The sequence below is a fragment of the Ambystoma mexicanum genome, chromosome 1p, assembly GCF_040938575.1.
Source record: "Ambystoma mexicanum isolate Mex_15411 chromosome 1p, UKY_AmexF1_1, whole genome shotgun sequence".
NCBI classification, from domain to species: domain Eukaryota; kingdom Metazoa; phylum Chordata; class Amphibia; order Caudata; family Ambystomatidae; genus Ambystoma; species Ambystoma mexicanum.
This window is the reverse complement of record NC_090921.1, coordinates 19,767,855-19,782,714: the sequence shown is the minus strand read 5'-3', so window position 1 is coordinate 19,782,714 and position 14,860 is coordinate 19,767,855. Positions and strand designations below refer to the sequence as shown.

The 14,860-nt window shown below is 47.7% G+C and overlaps 1 protein-coding gene across 1 annotated transcript in view; it reads left to right on the top strand.

Annotated features, from left to right (window-relative positions):
* LOC138564122 (zinc finger protein 665-like) overlaps positions 1 to 13,462 on the top strand; it is a 67,843-nt gene extending 54,381 nt beyond the window's left edge. The window contains exon 3 of the mRNA XM_069642887.1: positions 9,869 to 13,462. Within this exon, the coding sequence (XP_069498988.1) occupies positions 9,869 to 11,700 (1,832 nt within the window). The 3' untranslated portion in view covers positions 11,701 to 13,462. The remainder of the gene's footprint in view (positions 1 to 9,868) is intronic.
* The last annotated feature ends 1,398 nt before the right edge of the window (positions 13,463 to 14,860 follow it).

The window sequence follows — 14,860 nt, the reverse complement described above, 5'->3', positions numbered from 1 at the left end:
GAGTTGTTAGATGCCAAAGAGAAGCGGGCTTGGATGTGTGCTCTCTCGTTGGTGAGGACAGAGAGTCTGTACTGCCTTAGGATCAGGCGTCAGGCCAGTTTGTCAGAGTCACAGGGTGCACCTGTAGCCCTCCACTTCCTCTGGGCCACCCCGCACTTGTGTTTGAGGGTGATGAGGTCAGAATCGTACCGAGCGTTGCTCTTGGATTTGGGCTTCAAGCGGATCCTCATCACAGGGGGAAGTACATCAAGAGTGCTAGAGATAGAAAGGTGGAGGTTAGAAAGGGCTGTGTCAGGATGTGACAGCCAAAGGTGCAGAAGGAGAAGAGAATGTAGCGGCAAAAGCCTAAACTGATGCATGCGCCATGGATCGGATGACCGAGAAGGTAGGTAGCAGTGCTGGAGGGGTAGAGAGAGAGAGATGGGAAGAAAGGAGAAAGTGATCACTCCAGGAGGGGAGTGGTGAGAGAGTTGGAGATGGCGAGGTCTGAGGAGATCAGAACATCCAGGGTGAACCCTGCAGAGTGAGTCGGGCCAGAAGGAAGAATTGAGAGAGTGTTAAGCAGAAACCTGTGCAGTTCCCTTAGGGACCACTGCAAAAGATTTAGGACTACAGGTGTTTGGCAGTAAACCCACTTGGTAGCAGTCTGTACCACACAGATTCACATGGTAGCTGTGGCTGAGCAGTCAGACTTCCCTCAAGTTGAGTTAGGCAGTATGCAGAGTATACACAATAGGTACAGAGACACAGTAGTACAAACAAACACTGACCAGAGCTTTGGTGAAAAAGTATATAATTATTTATTTAAAAACACACTTGTAATTTACACTAGCAAAAACGAGGTGAGTAAATTCAGCACACAGTCACTATCATATATATACAACCCTATTCACTTATTAGACAAGTCTTAGTGAGAAACACCACTTATTTTCAGACAGAGGTGAGCGCTTAACATAAGATGACACTCTAATAAGTTGTAAAGAAAGGGAGGGAAAAGGCAGAGTTAAGGAAGCACACAAGTTTCAATACTTTTACAAAGAACCACAGTAAGGCAGGATAGGCAGAGTTCTACTGGAGAGCAAGGAAGTCAATTGCAGGGCCCACTCGTGGAGAGAGCACACAAAAGGGGTCCAGGTTCACACAGTGGGGTTATGCCCAAAGAGTCTTGTAGATAGTTCGCACAAAAAGGATGAAATTAAAGTCAGGAAAAGTTAGCTAGGTTGTCCCAGGCTAGCCCAGGTTAGAAAGTCGAGGCCTTACTGTCACCCCGAATGATCTGTCGCAAGGGAAGCCAGGCGGGACACAGTACCTTAAGTGTGAAGGAAGCTTCAGCGGGGGCAGTTGTTCCTGGCAGCAGGTGCAAGTCAGTGTTTCGTCCAGAGGAAGAAGAGGTCTCGCTGTGGAGGAAAGATGAAGGTTGTTGCACTGCCAGGGAAGAAACCAGCCGCGGAGTGGTAAACCGTCGTATTCCGGTTGCCGGGGTGCTTGGCACGGGCAAGGCGGCCACGAGATGCTCCAGGAAGGTGAAAAGAAGGCAAAACTGGTTATCCCCACCAGTCAAAGGAAGAAGACTCCGAACTGGAGATCTCCTCTGTCGTCGGGAAAAGTGGTGAGACGGTTCAGCAGGGCTCCACCGGTGGTGTCGTCATTGCAGGTCGGCTCAGCTTCTCCCTCCTCGGATTCTTAGGTCCTGTGGCAACTTCTGAAGTTCCAGTCCCCAAGGCCCTGCTTTTATGCAGCACACCCCCATTCACTCAGCCTAGCTGTCAATCAAACATGCTAAGTGGTGAGCCAGCCGGCTCACCACTTGGGCCAATCACACAAGAGTGCGACTTGAGTTACCAAGGTAACTCAGTCCAGGGTGCCTAAACCCCCTCCCACACCCCCTGTGGTACCCAGACAGAGTGGCACCCCTTTTGGAGGCGTCTGTGGAGAAGCCCGCCAAAAAGTGGAACAAAGGGCTCGACTTGGGTTGGAGTTACAGAAGAGAACACAAACACCATTTTAGAATCGAGTTCTGGCAAAAAATACCAACTGGTGAATTAATATTAAATAAATAAACCGGCGGTATGTTCGAGGCTATAAGAATTAAATAATTAAAGTTGGTAGCCTCGAACAATGGGAAAATCCCATAACGATATATTCGCGGTCGAATATAAAAAGTAGTATCCACTGCCACCAGCCAAAACTCAATCAGAGGGGACGGAGACGTGCCCCCTCGAACAACAGACCCCGGGGCAATCGAATTGCCCCGACCAGCACATCCACAATATGATGGTTTGTACTGGTTTCTGTTCATAATTTGGGACTAGCAAAGCCAATGGTGACTTTACATGCCCCGGGAGACAGTAGTCAGTCCCAGGGTATGGAGTCTATGTTGGGGGGTCGCTACGACACCCCTGGGTTACGGCACGGAGGGTGCTGTGTAACCCACATAAAAAAAAACATGAGACCCTATGGAGTAAAAGACCCCATAGCCCATAAAACACAGGGAAAGTTAAAGGAACACCTCAAATCATGTCTAAGAGTGGGAGCAAAAGAATCTCCCTCTTAGCAGGAGAGAAAAAAATAAACCCCAAAAAATCCAGCAAAGCTGCTGGGGGACTCACTAGGTTTGGGAAATTAGCCTTACAGATGATTCTCCCTAACACAGAGAGAGAGAGAGAGAGAGAGAGTGAGAGAGAGAGAGAGGGAGAGTCACAGAGGTTGTGAAAGAGTCCAGCAGAAGCACTTGAAGCATCCAAGAGGAGTGTTTTACAGCTGAGCGAGAGTTGTGAGTAGCAATATGAAGCAGGTTGTCCCCTTTAAAGGACTTCTGAGGAGGGGTACAGGTCAGAGGTAAGCCCTGCGGAAGTGTTATAGGTGCCCAAGGATGGGCAGAGGAGGAAGGAGGAGATTGCACGGTAGCCAAGAGGAGGATGGTGCCAGAGGTCTGGCAGAGGAAAGAGGCAATAGGGTGGCTGGAGAAGAAGAAGAGACCGCCGTTGAGGTGGCGGAGGAAAGAGGCAACAGGGTGGCCGGCAAAGCAGCTGAGGCTGGCGTAGATGCAGCAGAGGCAGAGGAAAGAGGCAACATGGTAGTCTGAGAAGCAGCAGAGACAGCCGTAGATGTGGCAGAGGATGGAGGAAGCAGAGGAGCCAGCGAAGAGACAGCAGGTGAAGAAACTAAGTTGATAAGGTGCAGGAAGCATCTATCAAAAACGAGGGCCCTGGACCAAGACAGTGCCGTTTAGGTAAACTTTAATGATGATCTTGGAGGAGTGGAAGGGACCTGGAGGGCCTACCATCAGGCCCCACTATTAATGGGTGAAGAGGTGAAAGGAGAGAGAACAGAGATGATATGGTGGGTCCATAAGCCTGGAGAGGGAACGAAAACGAAACCAGGATACCCCTTTTGACCTTTTGAACTTCTTCCTGCCAGACTTAGTGAGAAGGATAGGATAGTCGATAGAAACACAGTTGGAGAAGATAGGAGAGACAGAGAACACCATAGAGGGTGCAAAGGGAAGAATGTGGGGGAGAGTGGAGAATGCAGCGGGGGAACGCCAGGGGGGTAACAGAAAGAGGACCGGCACAGAGAGGACAGAACAATGACAGAAAGTCAGACGCAATATATAGACAAGTCAATTGCCAACAGAACCAAGAGTAAAGAATGGACACAGCAAGGATGCAGGCAGAACAATGTAAGCAAACAACTACCAAGGAGAAACGGAACGAAAGAACCAAATGATCACTCAGGGAACCTAGATTTAAGGAGGAGCACAGCAGGGATGCAAACAACCATGGATAACTAAATGCCAACAAAAGAACAATCGACCAGGGAACCTAGAAGAAAATAATGAACATATCAGTGGTGCAGGAAATGCTAAATAGCCAACAACCATGGAGAACAGACCTCAGAAAACATACACATTAGAACGAGGAAAGGGGGCTCGCAAGGGGGGAGAGGGCTAGGAAGCGGGAAGCAGAGGGCCAACAGCGAAAGCAGGGGGGGTGCGCGGCTGAGTGGAGAAGACCTGCCAGGAGTTGTGAAGGGCCGCACATGGCCTAAAATGTGAGTGAGCACACACAATCAGCGCACGGAAGGATAGCTCAAGGTCAACGTGCTAGCCTTGGAAGCAAAACGTCACGGAGCACCACAGGTTCGATTCCCGGGTCTGCACTTAAAAACCCCTGGGTATTAAGCACGTTATAAATAACCTATCATATCATATCATAACGCGCATGACCCAGGATGTGAGGGAGTGCACGCAATCAAGGATTGCAAGGGAACACACGTGACTCAGGATGCGAGGGAGCGCACATAATCTAGAACTGCGAGGGGACGCACGCGTCCTAGGTTGCGAGGGAGTGCCCACAATCTAGGGGATGCTTGCTGTTCAGTATTTATATAGTGTAGTTATTGAGAATGGAATAAGTGTTACTATTAGTGCTATTTTGGGTATGGTTGATACATTTTAGATTCGCACACACGTTGCAACATATTGACATTTGCAGGTACAGTGAGAACACACTGTAGTTGTGTGGCGTGCATTGTTGCGCCTAAACATGGGAAGCGAGGAGCTTCATATGTGCACGCGAGAAAGGAGATTCACGGATGGAGAAGCCACTGTGAGGGGGCGCAGTATTCTTGAACACACGCGCACAGACAAACATACACAGTTTGGGACAGTTGGGTATCAGGGGGTACAGGGCGAATACATGAGAAGGCTGTATATCGTGGTTCCCTCCTAGCTGGGGCTTGTGTAGGCCGCAGAAACCTGGTTTGCCAAGATAAACTTTGGGTGACTTGGGAGGCTGGTTGATTGAGGATGAGGGATGGAGGAAGGTTGCTAACTGCATTCAGCCAGCTGCGATAACATCAAATGGTCAGTTGCGGCCTGGATATAATGTAGGGCTTGTGGTTTATGGGTTTATCACCTGGTGCTGTGTGGATAAGAGATGTAATCTTCCTGAGAACATGGGAGTTTGTTATTTAGTGACCAGGGAAGTCTGGACACATGGCAGGCCAGGCAATAAACCCGGTGCAAGAGGTGCTTAAGAGTAGAGGTGGCCAATGGTTTATGAGTTGCCATTAAGTTCTCAAGGAAATTAACAGGATGTGGCCAGAGAGTTTAGCACTGACCTGAGTCCGAAGCAGCTACAAAATGGAAAGAGAAAGTGAAACATCCAACAAGGCAAACTCAATTAGTTTGGAAAGACAGGATAGAAAGTAGGTGAGTTTACAGAGTGTTAGCTTGGAGATGAAGCAACGCAGAGTGCTTCCATTCGAGAGGTTAGAAAAGATGTGTCCATGGAGGGGGGCAGAACCTGTGACACGCCAGCATTCAGAAAGTTTGAAACACAGCCGCGGCTGGCAGACGTCATCTTATGGGTAGCCCATAATGTAGAACCAATGCGTTTCCATTGGTGCCATAAGGACCAGCGAAATGTGTTCCTCGTGACAGTATTATATTTCTTCATATAGGTTTAGCCAATCATGTTTGGGGGATGACTTTGTAACGGAATATGTGGGAGTGTGTTAAACATTTCAACAATGTATTTAATGTGTAACCTTTGTATGGTTCAGAGAGAATCAGGTTAGTTCTGACACTAAGGAGTCGGCTAGCCCCTCCCACCCGTTTGTGTACTATACATTTGCTTTACGAACAAACGTGCACTCACTTCTTATGAGGTGGGTGTCATAAATCATACAGGTATAAACATAAAGGATACACTTGGTAAGGCTATTCCGGATCCTTGTGGAGGCAAACGGCTTGAAAGTAGTGAAGTCAAAAATAGACCTTCCAAATGATAAAACTCTCCGACTGATAAAACAGGCAGAGAGAGGGATCACTGGAAAGGGCGTGGGAGAATCATTGGAATTCAGCCTAGGATACAATAAAGTATAATGAGGAAGTGTCCCAACATTCACTCTCACTAATAGCACAGCAATAGCAACTAGTACAACACTAACCTGTAGATTCTGATAACTGGGGCTCCGATAACAAGTCTCTGAAGTAATCCAAATAAGGAAATAACGACAAAAGTAGGGAAGGTTAGTAAGGGAAAACTCATCCCGAATGGCACGAGGCTCACGCTAGATACCGGGTTGGTGCACCACAGGATAGCGTCCAAAGTACTGTGCACAATCACCTTCTAATTAACAGTTGTCAGCAGTACTTCCTTTCCCATGTAGTACAGAAAGAAGGAGTAGAAATCCACCTGTTATCTCCTCACAGGTGCCAGGGTTTAAATCAAAAGCGTAGCACAACTTGTGTGTGTAATTACAGGTGCAATGGTACACACAGCCAGGAACAGCACGTTCAGAGTTCAGGAACTCACGTGTGTTTTTACATGCAACAAACTTACACACAGCCAGGAAAGCCGCACGTTCAGAATTCAGGAACTCGCGTGTATTTTTACACGCAACAAACTTACACACAGCCAGGAAAGCCGCACGTTCATAGTTCAGGAACTCGCGTGTGTTCTTACACGCGACAAACTTACACACAGCCAGGAAAGCCGCACTTGAAGACTTCAGGAAACCGCGTGGGGTTTTACACGCGACAAGAGTACACGCAAACGGAACTGCCAGGACTTGCGTGTGCAGGAAAAGCCATCCGTAGGTCTTCTAGTAGACAGCTGCTGATGGTAGCGTGTAGAAAGATACACGCGAACAAGGGAAACTGCCGTAACTTCTTGGAAGCAGCTACAGGAGTTCGCGTGTGGTAGAAACACGCACGAGGAAAGCCAAAGAAGTTGCTGAGGAGATGCGAGGATGCAGATCAAAGATTCAGCTACAAGACGCCATGTTGGTTCAATCAGAAACAGCGAGCGACGTCTCCACGCTGCTTATGAACATAATGCAGTAACACATGTGACAATCCCTAATCATGTGAATTCAACGACGTGACTAATGCAAATGTCGTTTTCCAGGCAAGATATCAAACAACCTCCATTTAGAATAGAAAGGCTTAGCAGTTCTATGGGCATAACCAGTTCTGTGTGAAGACAGTGTTCCAGGTCCTGAGGTAATTTGCCTGCCATGCATGACAGTGGGCCTATTTTGGGTAAGGAGATCGGAGGGCCACCCTTACAAGCATAAGGCTCTTGTGGGTTCATATTGCACCAGCCATTGATTTAGATGAGGAGGCTGTTGATGAAGAAATTACCATCCCAACGGGAGGGCAGGCCATGGTTAGGACCGGACTGAAGTTGGAGATACCAGAAAGAACTTATGACGGAGTGGCTCAAAAATCAGGGTTGGCTTACAAGCATTCCTTGGAGATGGGAGCTGGAGTAATTGACCTGGATTACTGTAGAGAGATCAAGTTTATTCTGCTGAATCTCATCAATTCCCCATTTCTTCCCATTTGTCCTGAAGAATGGCCAACACGTTGCCCAGCTAATTTGTGAACAAATACTCATTCCAGGTATGGAAAAAGTCAACACATGAGTCCTACAGATCGGGCTGAAGCAGGGTTCAGGAAATGACCAAAGCCCGGAAAGCAAAAGACCTTCCCCCTGAACTAGCTTCATTGGAATTAGCGGAGGTGCTGAGGACGGATCCACTCCTGGACCAAGGCCACAAGAATCTAGTCTCGGAGGCAAACATATGGTATTCATCGCCATCACTCTCCACTTGCACTTTACTCGGGATGAGGAAATTAACAAAAGTGCTTACTGAAGCTGAACTGGACTCAACGTGCAGCGGGAAGATGCACTTACAGCTGGTTTCGCAATACAAAGAAAATGTATCTCCACTCTCACTTCCGGCACTTGCGGTGCTTCGTGCAATATGTGTCCTTTTACACATGCACAATCCGACAAGCCACGCACCCCTCCTCTGCAAAACTCATATGACCAAGCAGTGCAAATATACATCTTATAACTTTAAGGAAGGCATGGTATCAAACAGTGAAGACAGTCACAAGTGATCACAGTTCAAGGGTGTTCATTGAACTTCAATTGGTTGGTTAAACACCTATCTAACCCAAAATCTAAGGATGTGAGCAAGCTGCGACCATCAAATAATAATAATGCAGTCCTAGTGGAGTCTCTGTCAAAATAATAGGGAATTTACTAATAAACCTGCTGCCAATACTTCTAAATACAAATGGTGTGGGATAACACTATGCAAAAAGAAAAGTGTTCAAGAAATGATATGTCAGGGTAGTTGAGCAGTTGGCTTCCCTTCCTCACGTTTTCAGCGCGGGACAAGGCAACACTCTCAAGCTTTGCATACACTCTGGCTTCTATGCCACGAGGATACAGTTCAAAGTATAGGTATCAGGTCCTTCTGCCAAAATCTCTTTCTCAAGAACAGTCTCTTATTGCAGAGACAGCACCAAAGTTCCTTTCTTATCAGCAATTTCTCATTCACAAGTTTTCGGGTCCACTGTTCACCATGGATCTCCCTCCCTCAAGCTCAGAGCCCATTTTAACACATTATTCCCTGCTTTGATCTTGGAGCCAAGGACAGCACCACAGCACTGCTGCTCCCCGACTCGGACAGCCATCAAGGAGGGCCCCGGGTATCTCTGACACACAATGCAGGGTTCTTGAGTCTCGTTTCCTGGCCTTATGCTTTTTTAGCTGAAGGATTCTGGAAAGAAACGCTTTCTCACCGTAAAGTTCAAGGGGATCTCCCTCCTTGCGCACCCTTTTTGGTTTGCCGTCTTTCTTCACTCCTTCAGCTGCCATCTGGAAAATACTATTTCATTGTGAGCTTTGCCTCGCTCAGAGTGTGCTCTCGTGCTCTGCCTTTTATCCGTGTGGGGAAACTTAGTGGAAGTCAGTTGTGAGTGATTACCAGTAATTACCTGACCATAGTAGAGGACATGTCAGGTACAAAGCTAGGGTGAGAGTCTTTTTTCTCCCAGAGCGGGCTGTCCGTGTGCAAGTGTTTGTGAAGGGAAACGGGGCGGGGGTAAGGTTCCTAAATATCCTACCGGGTAGGATGGGGTAAAGCTGTTACAGGGAGGGGGATACCGCATCCCGCCATCAGGTCTCCCGGAAGACCCCTCACGCAGGTGATCCTCCCGCATTGGTCCACCCCCAGGGTCTGGCTCTACACCACACCCTCCGACTGCCCAGTGCCTCCAAAAATAAGCAGACAGTGCCCCTCCCCACTGCATTTGTTGCCTCTTTGCCGGCACCTTACCTGCATAAGTTTTGCTGTGCTGCTTCCTCTCTGCTGATAGCACTCACTGTAGCATTCGGTTTCTTTGCACAGAAGGGATTCAGGAGCCTGCTGAGAAGTACACATGCATTAACTTCACAGGAAAGCAGGCCCTATTTGCTAACTCATGACTGTCCCATTTAGGAATGCTTTATATGTGGCTAAACACCGCAAACACTTAGTGTCAGATATTTCATGCCACATTCGTTGCCAATTATCATGACAGCCAGATGTTCTACACCCTTTCTTTTCTCTCTTTTGCCTCTTGCAATTGTTTTGGTCGAAGGGTTGTGCAAAGTGCCACGGTATGCATTACTGAGGAGAGCATACCTGTTACCTACTTTTTAGATTATTAGGAGAGAACATACCTACCGTCTGGCCCTTTTTTGATCAGAACACAGCACTTTATTTATGCCTGTTCATGGAAAATGCCTTCTAATTTAGAGAGACATTTGTGAAGTAGTTATTTTTACATAAACATCTATTTGTAGATTTCAGTTTGATAAACGTGACTGTTTGGTTTTGAATATTAAAGGTTACATGTTTTGTATTTATTTAAAGAAAGTTCTATTTATTTGAAATAAAGTACATTTTTATTTGTGCTGCATTTTCACATGTATTTCAGACACTTGTTTTTTGGCAGAGGGATTCCCCAGGATCACTCAGTGTGTCCTCTCTGATCCTGATCTTCTGCTTCTTTCAACAGATGTTGGGACTATTTCCAGAACCAAGAGCCTGTGCATACATCCAAGGAGCCAGACTCAGAGGAAAGCGCACCAATGTCCAGAGTGTGAGAAAAGCTTCAGTACCCGCAAGCTACTAAGCACGCATCAGTGGATCCACACTGGTGGGAAGCCCTATAAGTGCACAGAGTGTGGAAAGCAGTTTACAAAGGATGAAAACCTGATAGTACATCAGAGATCCCACACCGGGGTGAGGCCACACCAGTGTACAGAGTGTGAGAAAAGCTTCAGTACGCGTGGGTCACTCAGCATACACCAGAGGATCCACACCGGTGAGAAGCCCTATAAGTGCACCGAGTGTGGTAAGCACTTTACACAGGCTTCAAACCTGATGGCACACAAGAGATCCCACACAAGGGAGAGGCTGTACCCATGTCCAACATGTAAGAAAAGCTTCAGTACCCGCAAGCTACTAAGCACGCATCAGTGGATCCACACTGGTGAGAAGCCCTATGAGTGCACAGAGTGTGGTAAGCGGTTTACAAAGGATGAAAACCTGATAGTACATCAGAGATCCCACACCGGGGAGAGGCCACACCAGTGTACAGTGTGTAAGAAAAGATTCAGTGACAGATCGTCCATGAGAAGGCATCAGAGTATCCACACTGGCGAAAAGCCCTACGAGTGCACAGAGTGTGGTAAGCACTTTAGACAGGCATCAAAGCTAAAGGTGCACCAGAGAACCCACACAGGAGAGAGGCCGTACCAGTGCACAGAGTGTGATAAATGGTACAGTGCACGTTCATCATTGAGAATGCATCAGATGATCCACACTGGTGAGAAACCATATACGTGCACCGAGTGTGGTAAGCACTTTAGCCAGGTTGCACACCTGAGGAAACATAGATTGCATACAGGGGAGAGACCGTACCCATGTATAGTGTGTGGGAAAGGTTTTGCTTCTATGTCATGCCTTCGCACACATCAGAGGACCCATGCTGGTGAGAAACTGTATGGGTGCAGTGAGTGTAGTAAGCATTTTAGTAGGGTTTCACAACTTACGAGACATCAAAGATTCCATAAGGGGGAGAGACCGTACCAGTGCACAGAGTGTGAGAAAAGCTTCACTACCAGCTCAAATCTGATGATGCACCAGAGGATCCACACTGGTGTGAAGCCCTACGAGTGCACAGAGTGTGGAAAGCACTTTGCACTGACTTCAAACCTGATAGTACACCAGAGATCCCACACTGGAGAGAGACCGTATCCATGTACAACATGTGAGAAAAGCTTCAGTTCCCGTAGTTCACTGCGCACACATCAGTGGATCCACACTGGTGAGAAGCCCTATAAGTGCACAGATTGTGGTAGGCTGTTTAGATGGCTCACACACCTGATAGTACACCAGAGATCCCACTCTGGGGAGAGGCCTCACCAGTGTATGGATTGCAAGGCAGGTTTTTCCAACAGTTCGTCTCTTAGAAGGCATCAGAGGATCCACACTGACGAGAAGCCATACAACTGCACAGAGTGTGGCAAGCACTTTAGACAGGCATCGCACCTGACTTTGCACATAAGATCGCACACAGGGGAGAGGCCGTACCAGTGTATAGAGTGTGGTAAAAGGTGCAGTGACAGTTCATCACTGAGAAAGCATCAGAAGATCCACACTGGTGAGAAACCCTATAGGTGCCCAGATTGTGGGAAGCAGTTTATTCAGAGTGTACAATTGAGAAAACATCAAAGATCCCATTCGGGGGAAAGACCGTACCAGTGTACAGAGTGTGAGGAACATTTTACTAATATGTCTAACCTGCGCAGGCATCAGAGGGTCCACACTGGCAAGAAGCCCTGAGGGTTTACAGCGAGTAGTTAGCACTTTAGTTACACCTCAAGCCTGAGGAGGCATCAGAGATCTCATTTAGCATGTAAGAACACATTGGAATGTCCACCTGCAGGGAAAGCACAGAGTGCAGGAAGTTCTCCCGTAGCCTCACATCCTTGAGATGACATCCGAGGTTCCAGACTGCAGAGAAGCCCTGTGAGTGAACAGAGTGTTGTATGCACTGTACTCAGGCATAACATCCCATGTAGAACGGTATCTAGCCCGGAACACTTACTAGCCTCTTTCATTGGACTACTTGTGAGTTTCCAGGTAATTTAATCTACAATATTACATACTCTTTTGAGCATTACTAGTGTTGCCTAATAGCTATTCCTTTTTAATAAGACTGGGGAACCTCTGTTGATATGCATTATGCATCATCCAGCACGCTTAGTCCAGAAAATGAGTACAGTTTCCAGCAGTTTTGAGTGTCAATGCTGCCTCATGGCACTGGACATCTTGCTTGTGCAAGGACTGTGTGTTCCATTTCACCGGGCATGCTATACTTTTGGTACTGCCCTCATTCCGGTGCTTGCGAGTGAAAATGTTGCAGTCCTTGTTAATACCGTCACTCGTGCATCATGCGATCTGACCCTGAAAGTCCGCAGCACTCTCTTGAAGCACATTTGGGCTCCATCATTCCTGTGCCCGTACCTTGATTTTGCTTCCATGTAATTATGAACACACAGATATTGGGTGCTGCAAAAGCAAACTTTCCCACAAGAGGAGAGATATAAATACTTAGTCCCTGTTCCATTATTCGAAAGTCTCCTTCTATCAATGTTCACAGCATTTTTTTTTACAAAGATCTAGTTCTCTCCCTCCTCTAGTTTGCACTTTTATGAATGTATTGCCAGTTGTTACTCATCGCTTCAGGTAGAGCGTTGATGTTTGGAGGAGGTGGAGCTTGTTTCCTTAGGAACACCTCGACCTTCAAAGCACTTCCATCGGCTTATGTCTGTTTTGATTCTAGGTCAGCAAAGCATATTTCTTCATGTAATTTATGCTGCCAAGAACCTAGCCATAATTTCTGGGAGAATTCTCAAATGTGATCAACAGATGTATATTTCAAACCAATGTCTGAGTGATTTTAACATGTCTTGAGTCTAAAGCCTTTTTTCTAGGCAAATTAAAGAAGCTTTTCCATGGAGTGGCTCCCATCAGATGTGCTTCTGGGGTCATGTCCTGGATGTTATTGTTCCTCTTGTATTGACTGTTTCTTGCCGATAACTTTAGCATCAGCCAACCTTCTCCTGAGACTATTGCTACCCGCGACCATGCCAAGGTATCTCCTCCAGCTCTACAAGATGTTACATCTCTCAAGGTGCCGTTGAATCTGGAGATCCAGCCAGAGGCTGTATTTAACACCTTCACTATCACTCTGTTAGAATGTGTTGATTCTGTTACTCCTGTTGAATTGAAATGAAGGCATAAAATGGATTGATCCCAGTCTGCCCAACCAGTGGTACTCAAGCCAGCCCCACAGAAAAATGATTTACTTCTACCCATCTCTGTGCTTCTTAATCTCTTGCTTACCTAAGGAAATTGCAAGACCTGTTTGGTCGTGACACTTTTGAAGCTTGACTGGACACTGAGGTTCTGAGGATTTGCGAACGGATAACTGGCCTCCCTTTCCAGTGAGATTGTGGGTAGTTTCTAATCAATGGTTTGCACGTTCAGACTATTTTCATCTCTTTGTTGAATAAAGTTGGTTTTTCGCCAATGCTTGCCTCTTCATTCAACTCTCTCACGTTTGAATAAAAAAGGAACTTGCTGCACAAGCCGCTAATTTTCAACTCTTTGCGCTTAACACAGGAAAGTTGGGGCTTTCCTCTGACATCTTTATATCTGCACATCAAGCAACTGCGAGGCTTGTCTCAGGACTCAGGCAATGTGGTGATATTTCTCCTGTTCTAGCTGAGTTGCACTGGCTGCCTTTCGATGCCTGTATCACCTCATCTTGTGCTCACTACTGCTGCAGAGTCCAGGATAGGCCACCGAAAGGCCTTACCCTCCTGTGCTCACTGCTGCTGCAGAGTCCAGGATAGGCCACCGAAAGGTCTTACCCTCCTGTGCTCACTGCTGCTGCAGAGTCCAGGATAGGCCACCGAAAGGTCTTACCATCCTGTGCTCACTGCTGCTGCAGAGTCCAGGATAGGCCACCGAAAGGCCTTACCCTCCTGTGCTCACTACTGCTGCAGAGTCCAGGATAGGCCACCGAAAGGCCTTACCCTCCTGTGCTCACTACTGCTGCAGAGTCCAGGATAGGCCACCGAAAGGCCTTACCCTCCTGTGCTCACTACTGCTGCAGAGTCCAGGATAGGCCACCGAAAGGCCTTACCCTCCTGTGCTCACTACTGCTGCAGAGTCCAGGATAGGCCACCGAAAGGCCTTACCCTCCTGTGCTCACCACTGCTGCAGAGTCCAGGATAGGCCACAGAAAGGTTTTACCATCCTGTGCTCACCACTGCTGCAGAGTCCAGGATAGGCCACAGAAAGGCCTTACCCTCCTGTGCTCACTACTGCTGCAGAGTCCAGGATAGGCCACCGAAAGGCCTTACCCTCCTGTGCTCACTACTGCTGCAGAGACCAGGATAGGCCACCGAAAGGCCTTACCCTCCTGTGCTCACTACTGCTGCAGAGTCCAGGATAGGCCACCGAAAGGCCTTACCCTCCTGTGCTCACTACTGCTGCAGAGTCCAGGATAGGCCACCGAAAGGCCTTACCCTCCTGTGCTCACTACTGCTGCAGAGTCCAGGATAGGCCACCGAAAGGTATTACCATCCTGTGCTCATTGCTGCTTCAGAGTCCAGGATAAGCGAAAGAAAGGTCTTACCATCCTGTGCTCACTACTGCTGCAGAGACCAGGATAGGCCACCGAAAGGCCTTACCCTCCTGTGCTCACTACTGCTGCAGAGTCCAGGATAGGCCACCGAAAGGCCTTACCCTCCTGTGCTCACTACTGCTGCAGAGTCCAGGATAGGCCACCGAAAGGCCTTACCCTCCTGTGCTCACTACTGCTGCAGAGTCCAGGATAGGCCACCGAAAGGTATTACCATCCTGTGCTCATTGCTGCTGCAGAGTCCAGGATAGGCCACAGAAAGGTATTACCATCCTGTGCTCATTGCTG